The sequence below is a fragment of the Antedon mediterranea genome, chromosome 1 (genome assembly GCF_964355755.1).
Source record: "Antedon mediterranea chromosome 1, ecAntMedi1.1, whole genome shotgun sequence".
Classification (NCBI taxonomy): Eukaryota; Metazoa; Echinodermata; class Crinoidea; order Comatulida; family Antedonidae; genus Antedon; species Antedon mediterranea.
The window spans coordinates 19,541,285-19,563,570 of record NC_092670.1 but is presented as its reverse complement, the minus strand read 5'-3'; the positions used below and the strand labels follow the sequence as shown (position 1 = coordinate 19,563,570).

The 22,286-nt window shown below is 31.8% G+C and overlaps 2 protein-coding genes across 3 annotated transcripts; one reads left to right on the top strand and one right to left on the bottom strand.

Moving 5' to 3' along the window:
• Positions 1-25: 25 nt before the first annotated feature.
• On the bottom strand, positions 26-6,266 carry LOC140060831 (tRNA-dihydrouridine(16/17) synthase [NAD(P)(+)]-like). Of its 2 annotated transcripts, none has more exons than XM_072107193.1 (11): positions 6,241-6,266; positions 4,526-4,759; positions 4,135-4,243; positions 3,790-3,840; positions 3,234-3,429; positions 2,720-2,823; positions 2,397-2,544; positions 1,956-2,132; positions 1,730-1,875; positions 1,450-1,566; positions 26-1,042 (listed from the first exon to the last, which is right to left on the bottom strand). In XM_072107193.1, the coding sequence occupies exons 2-11, from the start codon at positions 4,754-4,756 to the stop codon at positions 714-716; spliced, it is 1,608 nt and encodes a 535-aa protein (XP_071963294.1). In that variant the 5' UTR covers positions 4,757-4,759; positions 6,241-6,266; the 3' UTR covers positions 26-713. The 2 variants fall into 2 exon arrangements, with proteins under 2 accessions (XP_071963294.1, XP_071963286.1); XM_072107185.1 differs by having other exon boundaries at positions 6,203-6,263.
• A 161-nt stretch (positions 6,267-6,427) lies between these two features.
• On the top strand, positions 6,428-19,191 carry LOC140060811 (heparan sulfate glucosamine 3-O-sulfotransferase 6-like). Its single transcript, XM_072107162.1, has 2 exons — positions 6,428-6,518; positions 15,250-19,191. Exon 2 carries the CDS (start codon positions 15,394-15,396, stop codon positions 16,774-16,776), a length of 1,383 nt encoding a protein of 460 aa, XP_071963263.1. The 5' UTR covers positions 6,428-6,518; positions 15,250-15,393; the 3' UTR covers positions 16,777-19,191.
• The last annotated feature ends 3,095 nt before the right edge of the window (positions 19,192-22,286 follow it).

Sequence of the window (22,286 nt, the reverse complement as noted above, 5' to 3'; positions counted from 1 at the left end):
AATTTCCTCAGTTTCCAGTTAAAGATGTATTGTCCCCCAAAAACATGAAAAATGAAGATTAGTTGAATCAGACTTTGAATGTTATTTTATAGTTTTAATCAAGTTAATCACTTCAATGGAAAAAAAATCATGTTTTCACTTATAAAATGACAAAATAAATGGTAAAATTAAAAATTCTAATTTGACAATTGTTTTGCTTTAAATTACATTTTTTCAGGTAAATACATTTTTTTTAAATCGAATATTTGGTCAAAGTAGATAACTATTATGTTACATTAAAATGAAATATTATTTTAATTATTTTTCAGGGGGACAATACATTTGAGGATGACAATAAATACCTTTACCTTTAAAAAAACTCCATATACAGTATAATAAAAACCTTACTTTAATATATTTATTAGCTGTAGTATAAAACTATAATATTCTAACATGATTTGTTCTCACAGACCTTACCAAGAGTTAGACATAGCTAAATATTAAACCTAAACATGTGCGTTTTTTAATTGCAATTATTAAAAATCCTCAGAAATTAAACTTATATTAAACAAATATTCAATCAGGGCTTGATTTTTTAGTATTTCCACGAACCAAGTGAAATTTAGCACCCATTTCAGGTTAAACATTTGATACCAGCATCTATATAAAATTTATATTTTTGGTCTTGTAAAATGGCATGTGAGCTAGTAAAATTTAAAAATTTATATGCCCTGTCATTTGTTGTTTGCCTTCAGTTCTTGATCTAATATTGGTTCTTTGTTGACAGTTTCTTCTTTTTGGATATTTTCGTGTGTTCCAGATTTCATTGTTAAATTAGTGTCGTGTGTTTCACATAGATCTTGTTTTGTTTCAGAGTTTAGTTTTGCCTTGTTGTTGTCGCCTTTGTCACCAAGATCTTGAGGTGCATCTGTTTCATCTTTGCTGCCCTTTTCTGTATCACAGTTTGTTCCATTGCAATCTTCCTTTTGTTCTGTCTTCAGTTTCTGATTAGCTTCCCATATTAGTCGTCTTTCCATTTTTGTCTTGAAGAGTAAATTATGCCCTAAAACAGTAAAAGAAAAATATATAACCGATGTTGCAGGAAAAAGAAAACAAATGTAAACAAACAAATAAATACCATAATTTTCTTTCTTCTCTTTACATTTTATTTAAACATTTATTTGTAAATGTTTAGTTTTTTCTTTGGAATGTTATTGTGTTTTTGCTATAATTCAGTATGGTATATCTGTGATCCACTTTTGAAAGTGTTATATAAAAGACCGAAATAATAAAATTAATTGTTTTATGTCATGATGAATGTGGTACGGAAAGTAGAAGAATTTTGTTGCAGAAATTAGTATGATAAATGAGGTCACTCTACTACTAAAGGAGAAAACAGATATCAAACTTAAAACCTCAAAATTGGTATATCTATTAGTTTTTAATAACTTAACCACACAAAATACTTACCTACACAGTCAACCATTGCTTTATGTGCTTTCCTTTTACAGCAGGCTTTACACAGATCAAATATACATTTCAAACCTTTTGGATTTCCACATTCAAGACAAGGAGAGAATTTCATTCCTGAAGTGAAAAAAAAAATCAATAAAACCAGCATATCCATCAATAACGTGGAAATTTGAGAATAAAATGTATAAATTATACGTCACAGTCAAAGTGCTTAGAAAATCGGTCGTAAAACTACACACGGCCCCCACCCCCCTCCCCCGAGAAAGTTTGTTCTTACCTTTTTCCTTGAAATTCTTATGTGGTTGTCTGACTTGACGTTTTTGTTGCTTTCTGGACAGTGTTAGATCAATTTGACCATCTAATTCTGTCAAAAGTGGGCGCTTCCTGTTTTTGTCTAATTTTCTTTTTGCTGTAACTTCAGGACTGTAGGTATAAATATGTTGAAGTAAATTGCGTGCGATGTATGCTAACTTACTGTAAGTGAGGAGAATCGCTTACTTTACCTTGGTCTAATATATGGCTGGCAGATCCAGTATGGAACTTTTTCTCTTTTTCCACATTCTTCCATTAATTTTTTATCTTTAAGTCCCCTTTCTTTTAACTCTTGACAAACCTCAGTCAAAGCTGCAATACTTTTAGCTCTGGCCATCAGGATTCTTAAGTCGCAATGAACCTCAAGACTGAAAGAAAGAAAACCTTAATTAGTAAAAGGAACAAATTAATATGATTAAATCTCAGGGAGCTTTGTACTGCAATGACCTAACTCCCAGGGAGCTTTTGATTTGTGATGACCTATGACATACACATTTTGTGTCAAAGAACAGAGTGGGTATAAAGAACACCAATGTCTCCATATGCACACAATGAATTAACATAATGTAACTAGTTCCCAAGTCCCATTTGTTATGAAATAAGAAAATGATGTGAACTATATAAAAAATTACCTTTTATGCCACAGTTTAAAAAGATGACCTCGGACAAAAGACAAAGAACAAGGGTATTTTTCAACAATAGATAAGTATTCATCTGACATTTCCCACGAAGCTGGGGGGTCTTTATCTTCGAATATTGAAGGATTGTACAGATTGCCCTCTAAAGAAAAAAAGTTAATACAGTGAAATTGTGACAAATAAGATCCAAGAAATTATTTGCCATTTAAAATGGAAATTCCCTTTGTTTGGTATAGTTAAAACAATGAAAAGATATAGAGTACATCAAACTTATTCCTGAATAGAATAAGCATAAGAAGCTTAAAATTATCAATTACCAGCTGACATGACTCCGTCTACTCCAGTTTCATCCAGACATCTCTGAACATCAGCGTAATATTGAAGATTGCCATTTGAGAAAACAGGTATAGATATAGCCTCCCTAAAAATAAAAATTAAAGCACTCGGAAAGTGAGTGAATAAAAAAATAAAAATATTGCCACAGAGAGCGCATGTCTATATTTTGGTCCATGTTAAAAGAATACAAATTTTTATTTTTTTTTTTATTTGGGAAGTTATAAATGAACCAATTTTCTTGAATTTCATTTAGTCATATTCTGTATCCTATGTATTTACACCGAAAAATTCAGAATAACAAAATTGTAGGCACTATCCTGCTAACAAACAAACAAAGCAATTATTATTATTACTCTACTTCTATATTGCCAAGTAAAGTAATTAAGAAATGCATTCATAATCAATAAAAAAAAAAAGGGTGTCTGATAGGGTAATGGTTAGGGCTCTCCTTTGCATTTATATTTTCATATTTTCATCCTAAATATTATAACTCACTTGACTTTCTTGATGCTGTTCCAATCTGCCACTCCAGTCGTGGGTCCCTTCATCTCTCTTGTTCTACCATGTACAGTCAGAAGCTGGCAACCAGCTTTCACAAGCATTTTTGCATACTCAACTGTCTTTGTCTGTTCCTCAAAAATTCTGATCTTGGTTGTAATTGGCACACTTAATTCCTTGTGGGCTAACTGAACTAATAAATCAATGATTACAAAACTAAATGATGTGCTCAAAATTGAATTTTAGTTTATAATTATGACATTATAACAAGGTATCAACATGTTTCAGAATAAATGGCACAAAATAGTGGAGCATGTTATGTCTAATGACAACGAAGGGTATTGAATATATAATATCAACAGTTCCTATTTTACTACATTATAGGGACTGTTTAGTGTTGGGTGCTAAGGAGGAAGGTTAAATAGCAACCTCAGTGGTCACAATGGGCCATTAATATATTTTGATAACTTAACTTCCTATGCCTGTAAACATAACATCTTATAACCTGAACTGATCTTGCCATTTTCATCTATTATAACCTGTTCATACTTACTCATTTTTGATATAAGATCCCAATCTTCTTGTAAGAACGCTCCATAGTGGCCTACAGGAAATTGAAGTATAAATAAATGTTGGTAGTTGTAGTTATAAAGAAGGTTTAAGCTCTGTTTACACTATCAAACTTTATGTGACAAAAAATGTGATGTGCCCATGGACACAATGACATCATATCACTACCACATTTGGGCACATTACACTTTTTTTGCTCAAACTAGTTTGATAGTGTAGACAGAGCTTTAGTGAATGCATTGATAGGGAAAACAATGAAGAGGAGCTTTTGATATAATATAATGTTATTTGGTGCTGAGCCTACAGTATGCTGTATTGAGGACCTTACCTCGTTTTGCTATTGACTGAGGGCATCCTAGGTTTAGGTCAATGGCATCACAATATGGTTCTGCTAATTTTGCTGCTTTCACAAAGGTTTCTGGGTCATTTGCACAAAACTATGGAATAGAAAATTATATACTGTACATTAAGTGCAGGTTAATCTACCAAAATTGTTAATGTCTCAAAAAGAAATGTTGAGGTATATGTAGGGTCACCCATATTAAAGCTGTTTTGAAGTTGTTGTTAATTTTTAAGTTATGTTTCTTCTCCAGAACAGGTCTATGTTGGTTTATCCAGGTAAGCTACAGTAGGCACGAAATAGACTTCTCAGTAAACTTTTCCTATACTTTAGATCCATCCAATAGACAAATCAAGATCATATGTGTATATATCTCTACCTGTACTATTAGAGGTCTGTCTTCTGGGCAGGTAACAAGATTTTCACGTCGGTAATGAGCATCTCTTACAAAGACCGAGGCATGAAACATTGGGGTGTAGCATAGTTGAGCACCGTGCCTCCGGCTTAACAATCGCCAAGCCAGCTCACTTTGATCAACCATTGGGGCTACTACCAGCTTTGCTTCTTTCAAGGTCGTCTTCCAGAACTCGTATCCTTCCAGTTTTTCCATATTCTACAATAAACAAAATCAGCCACATTATGAAAATGGTCCTTCATTATACCCCAAATCAACATGGATGGTTATGTTATGCGCGATTTGAACGATTTGCGCAATTTGAAATTGCGCAAAAAAAATCCTTGCGCAATTTGAATTGAAACATGTGTTTCAAATTGCGCAAGCAACGTATTAAATTGCGCAAGTAATCTGCAAATTGCGCAAGGTTTTTCGACAGATTGTGAAATCATGCACACCCATATTTTTATAGTAATTTCTAAGAATGATTCAAAATTAAAGATAAATATCGCATTTCCTTATTTTAGTAGTGCAAATATTGTTATAAGTTAGCATACCGTCGAAGAACCGACGAAGGAAAACGAAGCGGTGGTGTTCCACCAGGCGGGCGCGGCGCGGGCGGCCGGCTATACTACTCTAGCCTAGCTAGGGTCTGGACTACTGATACTGACTAGGTTACATGGCCTAGCTTAAACTAATATTAAAAACTTAAAAAGTGAGTATTAAACATTATCTTCATTGAAATGGTCTTATTTATATAATAAAATACTAAATTTTAAACTCCTCTGCCTAGGCCTAGCCTAGCCATGTATGGGAAAATTTACAGTTCGTTTTCAAATTGCGCAAAGGTGTCATATTGCGCAAGAACTATCTTGCGCAATTTACAAATTGTGCAGCGCAATTTAAAATTGCGCAAAGATTTTCTTGCGCAATTTGAAATTGCGCAAGTTGATTGCGCAATTTCAAATTGCGCAAAAAAATCCTTGCGCAATTTAAAATTGCGCAAGGATTTTTTTGCGCAATTTCAAATTGCGCAAATCGTTCAAATCGCGCATAACAGTTACATCGTCAGTTTAGCTTTAGTTGTTATTATAAAGATGAACGGCCTTTTAACTTTTAGTAATAATAGTGAGGAAGTGAGGAAAAAAATATGACCACCAAAGCATACATCCATGGAGAAAACACTAGGCCTATAAATTATTTAGACCTAGGCGGTATGTATGGGCCATGGCCTATATATAGCCTAACTAAAGTATAATGAAATACATTTTAATAAATACATTTTTTTTTATAATTTAAGATTAAGAACATATTTATTATTATTATATTTTTATCCGTCACCCTCCTACTTATGCAGTTTAGTAGGGAAAGAGGCTATAATTGGGTGACAATCACCACATAGGCCTAGCCCCGAATTTCCATATAGGTCTAGGCCTAGCCTCAATCGAATGCTTCCTCTCATTCGACAATGAATGCCAGGGGCTGAGGTTGCTCTCTAGGCCTATATCTCTATTATGTAGCATCTACTGCTAAACTAGGCCTAGCTATGCTGCGCCTGCCTCGATTTTATAACTATAAATACTACAGATTTTATAATTTAAATTATAATTAAATGAATGATAATTAAACTAAAGCCATATTATTCTTTAATAACGTGTTTACAAGATAATAATAGAACAATTTAGATGAGCAAAACAAACTTAAAACACGTCGCGTCGCAGAAAAGTCACGTCTTTTTTTTCGTCACACGTTGATAATTCTGACATAACTGATAAATTTCCGAACTAACACGATTTTATTACAGTTTTAAGTTCAATTCATATATGCATCGGTTCTATGGTTAACATTTGAAGACTATGACTATAAAAACAATAGAGACGTGTGTGTGATGAAAGAAATGGGGAAGAAGGTTTTAAATCGAAGTTTATAATCAATTATTGTATTATGATATATGTCTGCAGTGTTTGATCCAACAGAGGTAAGTGTAGTATTTCTTCAATAGTTTAATATAGCCTTTTAACAAATTATTTACAAAGGGGATAGCTTAATAAATTCTTGTTTATTTCTCGAGTGCATCTAGGCTCTAGCTAGGCCTAGAGTAGAGACTTAGTTAGGCCTATTACCTCCTCCTAGACAATTTATTATGTAGGAAGAGAACAAGACTTCCCGCTGTCTTCATAAATCCAAATAAAGGTCAGTTCGCCCTAGCTGCGACAGTAGGCAACCAACAGGATATTCACTAGTGTTTGTATGTATATGTTATGCGCGATTTGAACGATTTGCGCAATTTGAAATTGCGCAAAAAAATCCTTGCGCAATTTGAAATTGCGCAAAGAATTCTTGCGCAATTTAAAATTGCGCAAGGATTTTTTTGCGCAATTTCAAATTGCGCAATCAACTTGCGCAATTTCAAATTGCGCAAGAAAATCTTTGCGCAATTTTAAATTGCGCTGCACAATTTGTAAATTGCGCAAGATAGTTCTTGCGCAATATGACACCTTTGCGCAATTTGAAAACGAACTGTAAATTTTCCCATACATGGCTAGGCTAGGCCTAGGCAGAGGAGTTTAAAATTTAGTATTTTATTATATAAATAAGACCATTTCAATGAAGATAATGTTTAATACTCACTTTTTAAGTTTTTAATATTAGTTTAAGCTAGGCCATGTAACCTAGTCAGTATCAGTAGTCCAGACCCTAGCTAGGCTAGAGTAGGCCTAGTATAGCCGGCCGCCCGCGCCGCGCCCGCCTGGTGGAACACCACCGCTTCGTTTTCCTTCGTCGGTTCTTCGACGGTATGCTAACTTATAACAATATTTGCACTACTAAAATAAGGAAATGTGATATTTATCTTTAATTTTGAATCATTCTTAGAAATTAAATACTATAAAAATATGGGTGTGCATGATTTCACAATCTGTCGAAAAACCTTGCGCAATTTGCAGATTACTTGCGCAATTTAATACGTTGGTTGCGCAATTTGAAACACATGTTTCAATTCAAATTGCGCAAGGATTTTTTTTGCGCAATTTCAAATTGCGCAAATCGTTCAAATCGCGCATAACATATATATTAATATATGTCATGTTGTGGTTTTATAAAAAGTGGAGTATATTTTCCGCAATTTTAATACCTATTTCTTGACAATAATTTATTAGTAAAATATTACTTATTAATATTATTTATAAATTATACTGTATGAAATTAACTATTTAAATAACTCTATCATCAGGCTCTCTTTCTAGGCTGGCCTACTAGGTCTAGAAAGATCTGCATTTATATTGTTTTAAAAATATTTTGTTTTAATATGATACTAATGATCCTGATACATGCTATTTTAAAATGAACATTAAAGCAAATTGTGAATGTGATATTTTTTGCAGAAAAGCATTTTTTTATGTATAAAAACAAGTTTTGAAATTATACGGAATGAAAACAATTATCTCTGCCATGTCTTCGTTTTTAATGACTTTTACTCCATCTGTTAAGATGTAAAAACAGATTTCTAGATAAAATAAAATATAGAATCTATAAACTGGCTAACCAACATCATAAAGCTTACCCACCTATGTATACTTCCATAATAACTGTTCTTCATCTAAACTCTATAAAAGTGTAAAACACTTATAAAACCATTAATTACTATATTATTGTTTATACAGTTAAAAATAATAGAAAATCTTCTACAGTACAGTACTGTATGTTGTAGAGCACTATGTACCAACCAGACAATCGCCTTTACATGCAAAGTAGCCTACTTTAAAATCGTTAAACTTCTTTGTAAAGTACAGTATGCATGCAAATAATAGAAATTTATGCATTAACAACATCCATTATTCATGCTCTCCATTAACCAGTAAATGTAATTAATTTAAAATAATACCTAAATACATGAGCAGGCAATATTCCATCCTTTGATGATATTAAATTACATGTCGCCTGAAATATTGTCATACTCACAACTCATAATCACAAATTCAAAAATCTGTAGGTTTTTGTAACCCCATCCTTTTAATGAGAAAAAACATTTGTGCAAAATTCCTGGGTACATTACATGATATTATTGGGGTGGTCCAATATTGTTCAGTTACAGTAGCTCAACAGAATTTATTTTTTATTTTATTTTCTTTATTATGTCTTAAAATTTGTAGTCTAATGTATTTTATATTGTGTTTTTAAGCATCCTTGCTATCTTAATACATGGTTTTAAATTTTGTGCAGAGTGACATTATATTTTTTTTAATGTTAAGTTGTTCATTCTTCTCAAGAATGTAAATCTGTTCCTTGAATATATCCTTGAACTGAGAATGAAAAGTAAAATTGTTCTATGTTGTCAGGCCATCTTCAACACACCTATATAATTACAACTGTCACTCATCTTACAATACCAGAGAACTCATGATTAATCTAAACACCAGAGTTGTGTGTCATACAGCATTAATATTGTCTTTATTTATGAAAATAATGCATTTGTTTCAACCCTTACCCTACATTTTGTTTACCAGTAGACCACTATGATTGCTAGTATGTTGTAGATTTTCCTAGCCTGCATTTTTGTATGCCACAAATGTAATATTCTTTAGTGGGAGAAAAACTCATTTAAACCACTCTGAACGTACTTCAAAGCCATAAAAAGAATTCTAATCACATACTGATACTAGCTACCTAGTTTCCTATTTAATAAGTGAACAACTAGGTCTTAATGCATGACACGTATGCCCCTTGTTGTTTTTTTATACAGTAGCCCTGTCCAGTGTCAGTGAAACATTACTCCTAAAGTAATACTCATATTTGTTTAAAAATGCATGAATAACTTTAGTATTGTACATGCTAAACCAGTGAACATAACTTTTCTGTTTGACTATAGAGAAATTCCATAGTTTGACCATATGTTTGAAGTATTTAATCATTGATTGGCTGGGTGCATCAATAGATTTTTTTGTATATTTTTGCAATATTAACTTTCAATGGAGTGTTGTGTTAAAGGTGTGTCTAGTATAAACTTCCTTATGTACAAAGGAAAGCCTGAGATTATAAATTAATATTAAGATATAGATCATACACTACAGGTTAGGTAGCCTTGTATGTAATGGAAGTAAGCAGGCTTTACAGCAAAAGTCTTGAGACGAAAAGCATTAAATTCGGAAGGTATTTTATCTATATTTTTTCATGCTGAGTTTTAAAAAAAAATAATATACTTCAAAATCATGCTATGTTAAACTTTTTAAGATCTATTTAAGTTTACAGTTAAGAGAATGTGAAAGTAATTTAAATATTATACTGCAGTAATACGCACATGGTGGAGGAATTTGTTCTAAAAATAATTGGCTAAATTGTTAAAGCTATAATGTATACAGTATGTATCTGTAGCTGCCTACACAGAATTCTATGAAATACTCAACACCATTTTGATCAAGAAACAGGATAGGTAGAATAGGAACTTCAGGACAGGTTTCAAAAGTATAGCAAGCTGCTAAATTAGTGTTTATTTCTTTCAAAATCAAGGTGATAAAATGCAGGATAACGATCTGTAAGATAACATTACAGGATTATGATCTCAAAGGGAAGTACTGATAACCACTTAACAGGAAAAGGGAGAGTATTCATTTGATTTGAGCGTCTTGGTTATCTTTGCCGCCATATGTTTCGGTTATTTGATATTCGAAGGTAATTTTATGTTTTGCCGATAGTTGCTGTAAGGTAGTTCCAACATTGTACTTGGTGTATGTCTACAGTACATACAAGTTAATTTATTTCAAACAACAAAATATTTCGTTGTCTTTTCTATACTTAGGTTTTTTCAATCATTGTCAATTGAAAATGCTCATTGTGTATTTAAAATGTTGTGATTTAAAATGTTGATTGTCCATTTAAAAGGTTGAGTGTTTATTTAAAATACTGATTGCCTATTTAAAATGTTGAGTTATTACAATACAAATATTGTGTATTAATATTTTTAAGATTAAATAATAAAGTATTTGAATGTATATTTTAATCTTTACTTTTTGCCTTAAATTGGTTTGTAATACATAGTTTTTATTGCACATTAAGATAATCATTTCAGACATTTGGTACATTATATTTTCACAAATAATGTTTCTATGTGATTGATTAACGTCTTCATTTATTACTGTTTACTGTATGTTATAATTACTCGAATAACTTGAAGAATACATACTAAATGCCTTTCTGTGTTCTAAACCATTATGTGTTAAAATCATAAAAATTGTATATCTGTTTTAATGGACATGTTTCCGAATTAAATTTGATTGAATATAACATTAAACAACAATATTCATCTAGTCATTTTTGAACAATTTTCTTCCAGAAATCTGGTTTAAATTCTTAAGGACAACAAAATCCTATTTCTTTTATTATTACCTTGTAGTACTGCTATAAATTCTGTAGGGTTTTTTTTTACTCTAGCATTTTAAATCTAGTCTCATCTTCATACTGTACAGTTACATTGATTAATATTTTATTTTTTTTATTGGATTCTTAGAGTTCTTGTAGTATCATCGATTAAACTTACAGGTACCATTAAACATTCACTAAATGTCAGTCAGCAGAAAATATGAACAAATAAATCTTCATATTTTTGTATGTATTTGCAGGCTTGAGAATTTTGCACAATTTATGTAAGCTATTTAGATAAAAATGGAGCAAGAGTGACAGTGGCGGATACATGATTTTGAAATAGGGGGGGGGGGGGAGGGGCCTAAAAGTAGTGAAATGAAGTGCTGAATTTAATTTAATGTCCTATATTTTGCATTACAATTTGTGAAATTTAAAGGGGGCCCGGACCGGCTGGGCTCTCCCCCTTGACATTCGTATGTCACCAAAAATTAATGGGCTTGTCTCATTCTTATTTAATTGACACTACAGCAAAAAAAAGTGCAAAATTAGGCTTTTTTATAGAGCATATTATTTTGAAATCTAAGATTATCATATCATAGCTCATTGAAAATGAATAGTTAAATTGTGTTTAATACAGTACATTAAATATTATTATACATTATTATATTATACAATAAGTTCTCTTGTATTGAGAAAAGTCATTTATTTTATACAGTATTACTTACTATAAACACATTTTAAACAGTATTTTTATTACAAGCATTTTCAAGAATACTAGCATTGTAACAATGAAAATGCTTGTAATAAAAATACTGTTTGAAATGAAGGAATTAAAACGAGCAAGCCTGCCAAAAAATGATAGATCGACACATTAATGTAACTGACAACAACAAAATGAGTGAAGTAATACTGTAAGTGTATGAAGAATTGTATCATACTGTGCCTTCCTTCAAGTCGGAACTAATACTAATAGAGATCTCTAGATTAGCTGCTGTATGACTAAGGTTATATTTTATGATATCGTTTTATATCTCTGAATAAACTAAAAAATACTGTACATAATACACAGGATGCAATACATACTATCCTATTATTACAAACATCACTGTACTGTAAACAACCAATGTTCTATAAAATGATTTCTATATGGCATTCTAAAATAACTCAGTTTAATATCAATATTATATTAATTCAATTTAAATTTAATTATGTATAATACATTATTTTATACCGAAATTATTGTAATTTATTGTTATTAAATAACAATATCATAGACATGTTTGTCATTTTAAAAATGATGATTTTTAAATTATTTTATCATTAGATTCGTTATTGTATTGTAATGATAATTGTTCAAACTTAGATTTAACATTGTTTCTGCTTCATTAAGAATTAAAAGTAAAATATCTTTCTATTTCATTAATATTACTGCTATAGAATTACTATATTTAACAGAGCAATTTAAATGAATTATTCAACTAATTATTTCTTTATAAGCCATAATTATCCTATCTGCATTACAATTTCTTTACCTTAAAAAACCATTGAAAAATGAAACACACTCGTTTGTAGATACATTGCCTAAAGTAATACATAATAAGATAAAAGTTCCGATAATCAAAAAACATGACTATTTGAATATTTTAATTAACGGTACCGTCTGGCTGTTTAATGTAAATGAAGATACTGTTCTATTTAATAGTGTTTAGTATTCATTAAGCTTATGAATAATTCATTGCATAAAAATTATTCTGTAGATTTTGAACTACATCAACACAAACACCTTACAGTAGATTGTGAATTGATTTTTAAAATGTATTGTAACTTGTAAGCAAACATTTGGTGAATGAATGGCCATATTTATAATTGCAAACTAGTTAAATGTATTGTAATGAATTGTAAGAGAGTCCAATATAACAGCCAAAATGGAACAAACAACTTGGCAAAATGCTTTTCAAGATTTAGAAGCTAGTTCTACAGTAGATGGAAATTCAGCTTAATATTGCTGAAAAGATAACAATTTTGGCATGCATGGCGTGTCATATGTGTTGAGCAGGAATTGCCTCTCGTTACGGAAACAATTTTAAGACATATAAAAAAGACAATAGCTAGGGAAAATTAACAATTAGTATTTGGAATATCTCACTCACCTGATAATAATTTTTAAAAATTAAATATTATTAACTATTCTTTTAAAATATATTTTAAAATCCAGTTGTGTACACCATCTAAACCCCCACCATAATATACCCTTTTTTTTCCCCCAACCGTATCGCCATTGCATTTATTTTTCATTACTGCATTATGTATGGTTACAAATGCAGATGATGAAAAATAGATCATTTTGACGCTTATTTTACATTAATCATAAAATATCTGTTTTACAGGAAATTACGATTGACATGTTGTGTCACAATTTTGAGTTTAAATTTAAAGCGGTGATACATAAGGCAGTGTACATCTTAGTGCTTTTATAGAATTTATTAGTATTTTGCGGTTAATTATTTAAATAGAATTATTTTATCTTGAAGCAGATTCCATGAAGACTGAGTACCTTTATATTGTGGTACATATTAGATTAAAAATCTGGCATTTTGCTTAATTCAAGATATTTAAAAAAACATCAAAATCAAACTGTGAATAAAGCCATTATAGTTTAAAGCTTTGTCTACACTATCAAACTTTATGTGACAAAAAAGTGTGATGTGCCATATTTGGACATGATGATGGCATATCACTACCATATTTTGGCATATCATGTCCATATGGGCACATCATGTTTTGTTGTCAAATAAAGTTTGATAGTGTAGACAGAGCTTTAAATGTTATTCATTTTAGCCAAAAAAAAAAAGAAGACAAATCAAACAGTTAAACATTTTTAATGTTTTTCACATTTTAACAATTCCTGAATAAACCTTCCCATCTAGTTTGCTTTTGCTTAACATGTCGGATTTAAAAAAAAATTCTTAACTACTTCTCAAGATACATTTGGTTAAAGTCATGATTATACATAGCCTAATTTCTTGTAGGTAAGTAAAGTAATTGATTCACAGCATGCCAACAACCAAAGAAGTGACTATGTGTGACTAGACAAGCATTGACACAATCATATTCATATCCCAATTTGACCTTTTAAAGGTCCTCTTACTGTTATACAATGTATACTACACTCACAGTAAGTTTATCAATACTAAATTGAACAACCCATTTTCTGGTGAAGAATTGAATAATAATTGACTGTAATAATAATAATAGTTCATTCTTATTTAGCGCATATAAGCAAGCTCTCAATGCGCTGCATTATCACCCCAGTCATTTTTTGGATCAAACATGTATGGAAACATACAGTACTCCCATAATGCAGCTAGTAATCATCACAAAGTTGTGTCATAATAATCTAACCGGGTATCCATTTTATACAACTGGGTGGAGAGAGGCAAATGTTATTTAAGTGTCTTGCCTAAAGGATATAAGTAATGTGGTGAGAGTATAGTCCCGTGGGTATATGTATGAAATTTGGCAAAAATTGTGGAGTTTTGATTTATACACAAATTGCCTTTAAATAATAGGATTTTAAATCAGCAGAGTCTAAATTTATCCTGGATTGTGATTATACTTTAGCATGCGATTAAAATCGTTCATAACGGTCATAACGGTCATAACGGTCATAACGGTAGTGTAATTTGCCATTTCCCTTCTTCTATTGTCAATTAGACCCTGGAATGACGCCACCTTATTATTTTTCTTAAGACACGAGTCCATCTGAATAATCACAGCAATTTCTCTCTTTTTTAGTTTTGTTTGTTTATGTTGCTGTTTTTTAACTTCCAATCTATGTATTTTTTCCTTTTAAGATGTATTTTGCTAAGGTACATTAAAGTATTTTTGATCGAACCATACCATATTATGAATTTGATAGAACGCATAAATTTATTTCGAAAATTCTCTTGGGTATCGATTCACATGCTCATATATAGAATTACAGTTAAAGTAATAAATTAGTTTTCAGTAAATCACAATCTCAAGAAAATTTCTTCATTCATTCATTATACAGATCTTGTGATGTACACATCACCACTCAAGATAAGGGTCTTGAAATCTGTTTGAGATATTTTGAAATTTGTTTTAGACAATTTTTGTGTGGTTGAAGCACTTGTCATCACTTTCATCATTTTCATTTTCAGAGAATTAAATTTGAATGCTACTCCTAAAGGATGGTTGTCAATAAGGAAACACTAATTGGTCTGTCATAAAAGGGAGATATAAATCCCATGTGCTATCAGTATTAATGGAATTATACAGAAAAGACATGTGAGTTTTTAAATTGTGGTTTTTTGTTTTATTTTTTGCAGGTCATCTATTGAGAAGGGTAACGGGAATTGTGAAGGCAATTGCTAAATGGAAACAACAATTTGCTTAATTGAAACCATGAAGACTGTTAATTAACATGTAGACAATTAACGATTTATGGTATTGGTTATTAAAACTTGGGAAACATGTCTCTTATTAACAAGAAGATACTTATTCTTTTGTGCTGTGCTTTAACGCTGTTGATGATATCCTACGTATCGCTTCGGTTGAACGACAGTACAGAGGCTGGATTTCAGAACGACAGAAAAAGACTTTCATATCGCAAAAAGGCGATTCTACGCAATCCTGCACTAAATAACAAAATACAAAAACCTCTTTTTGATAAGCCTTTAAGCCGATCTTCTGGAAACCGAGAAAATAATACATCAGGGGAGTTATCATACGGAGAATATGTTAAAATAAAACAGTTGAATCTTGATACTCCAGCTGCACAGTATCTAAATCATAGTTCTACTGCTAAGCAAAAAGATCTTGTGGAGTATTTAGTAGAAACGAAGGATCCTAGATCGGAACGTCTAATTAAAAAGTTGTACTCCACAATAAGTGATGATGTGTATCAAAAATTGTTTACAAAAATAAAAAGAATTGAGGAAGCAAAGCATATAACATTCAGAAATTTACCTTTTCAAAAACAATGGAAGGTGTTAATAGCAACAATGAAAGAGCTCGGGTACGAACAGAGGTTACCAAATGTTATCAATATTGGTTCGAAAAAGAGCGGAACAAACGCTTTTGGGTTCTTTTTTCAACAACATCCGCAAGTATGCCACTCGCTCGGAAACGAGGTTCATTACTTTGATTGGAATCACGAAAAAGGTACGGCGTATTACAAATCAAGAATGGGTTTTGCAACTGGAAACCAATTTAGTTTTGAGAAAACACCGCGGTATTTTGTAACAGAAGATGCCCCGTTTTTTATGTTAGAAGAACTTCCCGAAGATATTAAATTTATTTTATGTGTTAGAGATCCAGTAGACCGCGCAATCTCAGATTTCCGTCACGAATCTGAGCTGACTGAAAGACGCAATTTAAAAGGAAGAATAAACCATTCAAAGTACTTGTCTAAAGATGGCCAAATGCAAGGCCTCAAATTTCAAAAATTGGTCATGACACCAAACGGAGAGGTCAATGCGTCAAATGAAATAATACAAACAAGTTTGTATTCGAAACATTTAAAAAACTGGTTGAAATATTACTCCAGAGATAGGTTTTTGGTTATTAACCATGATAATCTTCAAGACGATGCATACAATGAATTAAAACGCGTAGAAACGTTTCTAGGATTGAAGCCATATTTCACAAAAGATATGTTTTACTACGATGAAAAGAGACACGGGTCTTGTATGAAAGGGAAACCTAGGCCATGCCCTGCAAAAAGTACCCCAGGTTTCTTACCAAAAGCTCAACTTAGCCCTTATATATCTCAAAAACTACATGATTTTTATAGACCATATAACAATGAATTTTCTAAATTAATTGGTCAACGGTTTGATTGGATGGACAGATGACATCAGAAATAATACCTTTCTTTCTTTAATGCACACTATACTCTTAATGGCAGGCCTACTAAAATACTACAGTATAACTCTCTTTTTAATGCCTTCAAGCTCGCTGAGCCTCTCTGGAATCACGCATCTAATTGCAATTTGTTTTACAGTATACAGCATACATTAATATTTGTTTCTGTTTTATGCAAATTTTTATTGATCGAAGAAAGTTGTTTAACACTTCTTATTTTGCTCTGGGGAGTAGCACAAAATAGGCTGTTCTTTCTATGCTAGTTTTGTTTTACATTTCATTTAACTAAAAGAAATTATCTTAACTTATTTATGATTCTTATGAATATAAAAAGACTACATACAAGAATAGCATTTTCTATTTTCAACAAACTATTTTGCTAAAGACATTTTGATAGCAGCCTGTATTTTTAGTGCAAAATGTAAACAATACATTATGGACAATGAGTATATCATCTTTTACAAGTGTAATTTACTGTAGGAAAGTATAAGACAGTATGTTGCGATTATCTGACCTCAAAGCAGCGACGTAAATAAATAAAAAGTAAGGAAATAATTTATATTTTATCAAAGACTATGGCAGGCCTAGTCTTGCTTTCATGTTGTCTTTCGAAATTGCTTCATTTTCCATTTCTTTATTTTATTATGAGATTTTAACCAGATTAGTATCATGTCAAAATTATTCTACTGCAGTAATTGCATTTTGTTAATACTTTGTGTTTATGCAATTATTTAGCAAGCTTTTTTCAGGTAATCATAAACATTGTTTATTGCAGTATTTATTTATTTATTTGGAATTAAACCTTTAGATCGGTGGCACATTTAGCAAAAAGGTGCATTCTTCAGAATCATCATCATCCGTTACGCTATTCGTCTTGGGTAGACATTGCGTACGCTAATCGTTTCCATGACTCTCTTTCGGTGGTCTGATGGTCTGTCATTAATTTTCCGATCGATGTATTTTCTTTTTTGAGTTCTTTATTTATGTTTCCTATCCAGGTAGTTTTTGGTCTGCCCAATCACAATAACAACATAAAATATATTTAATTTACATACAGAAAAGTATATAGGCAAAAAACAACTATCAACCCCTACCGTATCCCCCACCCCTCCGCACCACCCCAATCAATTTTAATCAATTCATACATAATATATCTCATAATCTTAACGATAAAATACAAAGGTTAAAATGTACAAAGTATTATAATAATGAAACTAGATAAAACTAAGGGATAAAACTTATTCTACTGCAGTTACTGCAGTAAAAACTACATTTTTTTACTGCAGTAACTCCAGTAGAATAAGTTTTATCCCTTAGTTTTATCTAGTTTCATTATTATAATACTTTGTACATTTTAACCTTTGTATTTTATCGTTAAGATTATGAGATATTTTATGTCTTTGTTAATGTTAGGGACCATGTCAAACTACACCCTTAACCTGTGCAAAAATGAGGAAGAGTGGAATTTCATTCTTACCTGGCAAAACCTAATGTTTATATTTTCAGTGACTCATTACCATAGACTTCTACATTGAAACTAAAAGGATACATTATTGCAGTAGTTACTGCAGCAGTTACTGCAGCAACTGCAGTAAAATTATGTTTACCCAGTGTGCTATATTTTTTTATGAATTTTTTTATTTCTCTATTATCGAAACACAGAAGTTTTTTTGCGTAAAAATCAAATCTTTATACTTTGTATTTGTAAACTTTGCTTGCCTTGTTAAAAACATATACTTTGACTATATATACTTATACTTTTTTTATAATCTTAACCAAAATGTTACCGATGTTTTATTAACATTAGTTATGCCCACTCAACTACTTAAATACATTATTGAATCGTTAATGTAGATTTTTGTAATATTAACAAAAATATATAATATTGTTTCTATTTTCTGTATAATTTTTATTATTAGATATTAGTATGGATGCATATATGTATATTTTTAAAAACTTTTATGTAACTTGCTTATTTATGACATTATTTCCTACCTACCTATGTAAAAATGTAGTTCTTATTGGACCAAAGTAGTGGTAGTTTAGGTGTCCCACCAAAATGAAAACAATCCCCCTTTAATTAGGCCTACAGGACCAGCAGGATTTCATCTGCCTAATAATAGGTATAGCCATTATATAAATCTGTAGATTGTAGGACAAAATGCAATGGTCTGGCCACACCTGCTAAAATTATCTGAGATTGTAGTATAACATTTTAAGGGTTTAATGTCATCACTACAAAATTATTCAACAAAAGCTAAAAGATGTTATAAGGGTCTGGCCACACCTGCTAAAATGATCTGAGATTGTATTTTGTATATTTGAAAACATATGTATTGTATTATTTATGTTATAACATTTCAGTGTTATTTGTGTATCTACATGCATTGTGAAATAAAATAAACAGGACATTTTTAATACTGTATATGCTGATGTTGTGATATTCATTGTCACTACTGAATACAAAATGAACATGCTTCAGTTTGTATTCAATCATATAATTCAAGAATCATCATTTATTGAAGTTCCATGCTGCTGTTTTTTCTTAAACGATTTTCATGCTGTCTTAAGCTCACATTATCAAACTAGTTTGATAAAAGTGTGATGTGCCCAAATATGGTAGTGATAATATATCATCATGTTCATATATGGGCACATCACATTTTGTTGTCGCATAAAGTTTGAGTTTTGTCGTCGTAAAAACGGTAGTAAGATTTGTATACAGTATATTTCTAAAATGTTTCTATTATGCTTGGTTCCCACTAGAGACGCAACACAACGACGTAACGCAACGTGAGTGATTTCACCAATAACAAGCGATGGATTTATTGGACTGTCGCTTGTGATTGGTCAACTCGTTTGCATTACGTCCTAGCTCCAGAGACGCAACACAAGAACGTAGCGCAACGTAAGTGATTCGACCAATCACAAGCGATGGATCATTTGAACTCGTGAACTACTTTGCATCTAACGGCAGGTGAAATCGTACGATAAGATAGTTCATTCCGTTGTACATATTCCGTGAATATTAACTGCAGGACAGGATCTTCTACTGCAGTAAATTATGTTGCCATGTTACTCGGTAACATTTACCTCTTTTGAATCTTCTACTTAAACGGATAAATAATTCATTACGTTTATATTGACAAGTGACAATATTTACTAAGTGACATTAATAGGCTACAATTGTGCAATTGTATAAATTTAGAAGGAATCGACCCCGGGGAATATTTATAATGAATGTTATACATTAAACAACACCCACAGATTGGAGGATGAGAGCTTTGATTTACGAACAAATTGGAGTGACGTTTATTACAATTAATCAAAATGTCAATGTTTCTTTTCTGCCGTTTATCAGTTCGGTAAATAATCCATAATCTATAGAGCAATTTTACGATCGATGTATTTGCTTTTTTGAGTTCTTTATTTATGTTTCCTATCCAGGTAGTTTTTGGTCTGCCAACTGGTCTTTTAACTTTTCGAATGGATTCTGTCAACGCTAATTTGGCTGGAGTGTCCATCGGAAGCCTTAGTATAATATGTCCGGTCCAAGAAATGCGGTATCAATAAACAATTTTAAATCTGCGGCTCTAAAAAAATATTTCACACCAAAAGAAAACCTCAACGTTTTGTATAGTATTGTAGGCTATATTTTTGTATTCATGTATATTGTTTAAACATAGTTCATCAGTTTTTTTTTCATATGTTTTTTATAATGTGATTGTCTTGATTGTCAGCATATGCTGTTTAGTTTTTAGGGTTACCCTCAATTAAATAAAGTTTAATAAAAAATAATATAGGGGCTACCGTGCAGTTTGGAAGGTGATGCAATCACGGATAGGCAAGAGGTTGATATTGAAAATATAAAAAAAAACGATGTAAAAGCATGTGAATCTCGGACTCAGCTTGATTTGTTGAGCCGCCGAGTAGGCCTACTTATAAGATCGAATCTAAGATCACAGAGGATAAAACCTATGCGAAATCAATTATGGTGGAATAACGTCGGATCAATCATTAGGCCTATAAAGTATCATGTGGAATTTACCATGGTATGATGTATATTTGTAAAATGACATTATACAGGCGTAACAATTATTATTATTAACAAAGCTAGGTTCTGCACTGGGTGACATGATTTCATTTTAACTTTGGAGAATCATTAAAACATTTTAAAAACGCTAGGCATACTAACATCACTTAAACATTGGCATTACAGAAAATAAATTTGGAGGAATTTTTAGAATAACCCAAGCATCGGCACCGGTTGTTGAAAGTCTGCACCTACAGGTATACCCATTTTTTGTTAGACTAGTAAGTACCATTTTAGTATTTTCGATCTATTGGATCAACCCAACAACAACAAATTATTTTCTAGACTTATGAGTTTGATTTTGATGGTGGATAATAACAACACGATTTGAAAATCATTACTCGAATCATTATGGCATTCATAAAAATGGACCTTTTTTAAACATAGGCTAAGTCATTCTTTACACAAAGAGGTCCCTCGCATAAAGAAAAACAAAAAAGATTCCTTTTAGCAACTAACGGTTCCTTATTAGATAAAGCGTCGTCTTTTTGGCCGGGTGAAGTAAGATGGGCATTATTGGTGACAATGGCCACTAACATAGGATTGAGCATGAGACGGGGCATGAGAACTTTACAATAACCGAAGATCATGTGTGAATTTTATTATAACGGGCCGTTGTCTAGACTGGGATTGCCACCAAGTTCTAATTTGTTTGTGTAATTGTATTGAACTCAGTTTTAAATTATGATTCGATCATAAAAGTAATGATAATTCAATTGTTATAATCATAAAGAATGAATTAGATGATTAAAAAACTGAACATTGTCTTTAAGTGGTGGCCCCCCCCCCCCCGCCCCGCCGGTGCCACCACTTAAAGACAATGTTCAGTTTTTTAATCATCTAATTCTTCATATAGCTTCAGCGCCTAGAAAACCGCGACGTTTCATTGACCGTGAGAGTACGTTAGAGTGCTATTATGCAATTTATATGCATTCATTATTACCAGCGATCTAACTTACTACTAAACATTAGCTAGGTACGCACTTTGTCTGGCGGTATCCCTTTGTACGAATCGTTCAACGTTGGGTCGAGACGCGTGATATCAAGTTCCATCCAGGGACCAACATGTGTAATGTAGTTATTTTCCAGGCGAAGTTTACCGACGGTTACGTCGTGTACTGTGCCGACGTACGCTACACTACAGCAAAAACGAATTATGTTTGTTCGTATGTTCACCAATTTTTTAATTTACAAGTAACCTTCTGTACCTAAAATAAATATTTCATCCATTACTAAACAAAAAAAACATGCCATTTTCGCTTAGCCAACATCTTATTATAGCTAAGTTATTAAATTTTCAATGTCCTGTCATGAATTTCTCACCACTCGGAAGTCCAGATGGTACGCACGCATACACTTGGGAGGAATAAACTTATTTCCCCGACTGAAAAAGGTCTACGCTTGCGT

Excerpts from the sequence above, each read along its gene's own strand:
- LOC140060831 (XM_072107193.1), bottom strand. The coding sequence starts at position 4,756 with ATGGAAAAACTGGAAGGATACGAGTTCTGGAAGACGACCTTGAAAGAA. Across the intron at positions 3,841-4,134 it reads TCAGTCAATAGCAAAACGAG|GCCACTATGGAGCGTTCTTA; the intron begins GTAAGGTCCTCA and ends AATTTCCTGTAG. Across the intron at positions 1,043-1,449 it reads AGCAATGGTTGACTGTGTAG|GGCATAATTTACTCTTCAAG; the intron begins GTAAGTATTTTG and ends TTACTGTTTTAG.
- LOC140060811 (XM_072107162.1), top strand. The coding sequence starts at position 15,394 with ATGTCTCTTATTAACAAGAAGATACTTATTCTTTTGTGCTGTGCTTTA.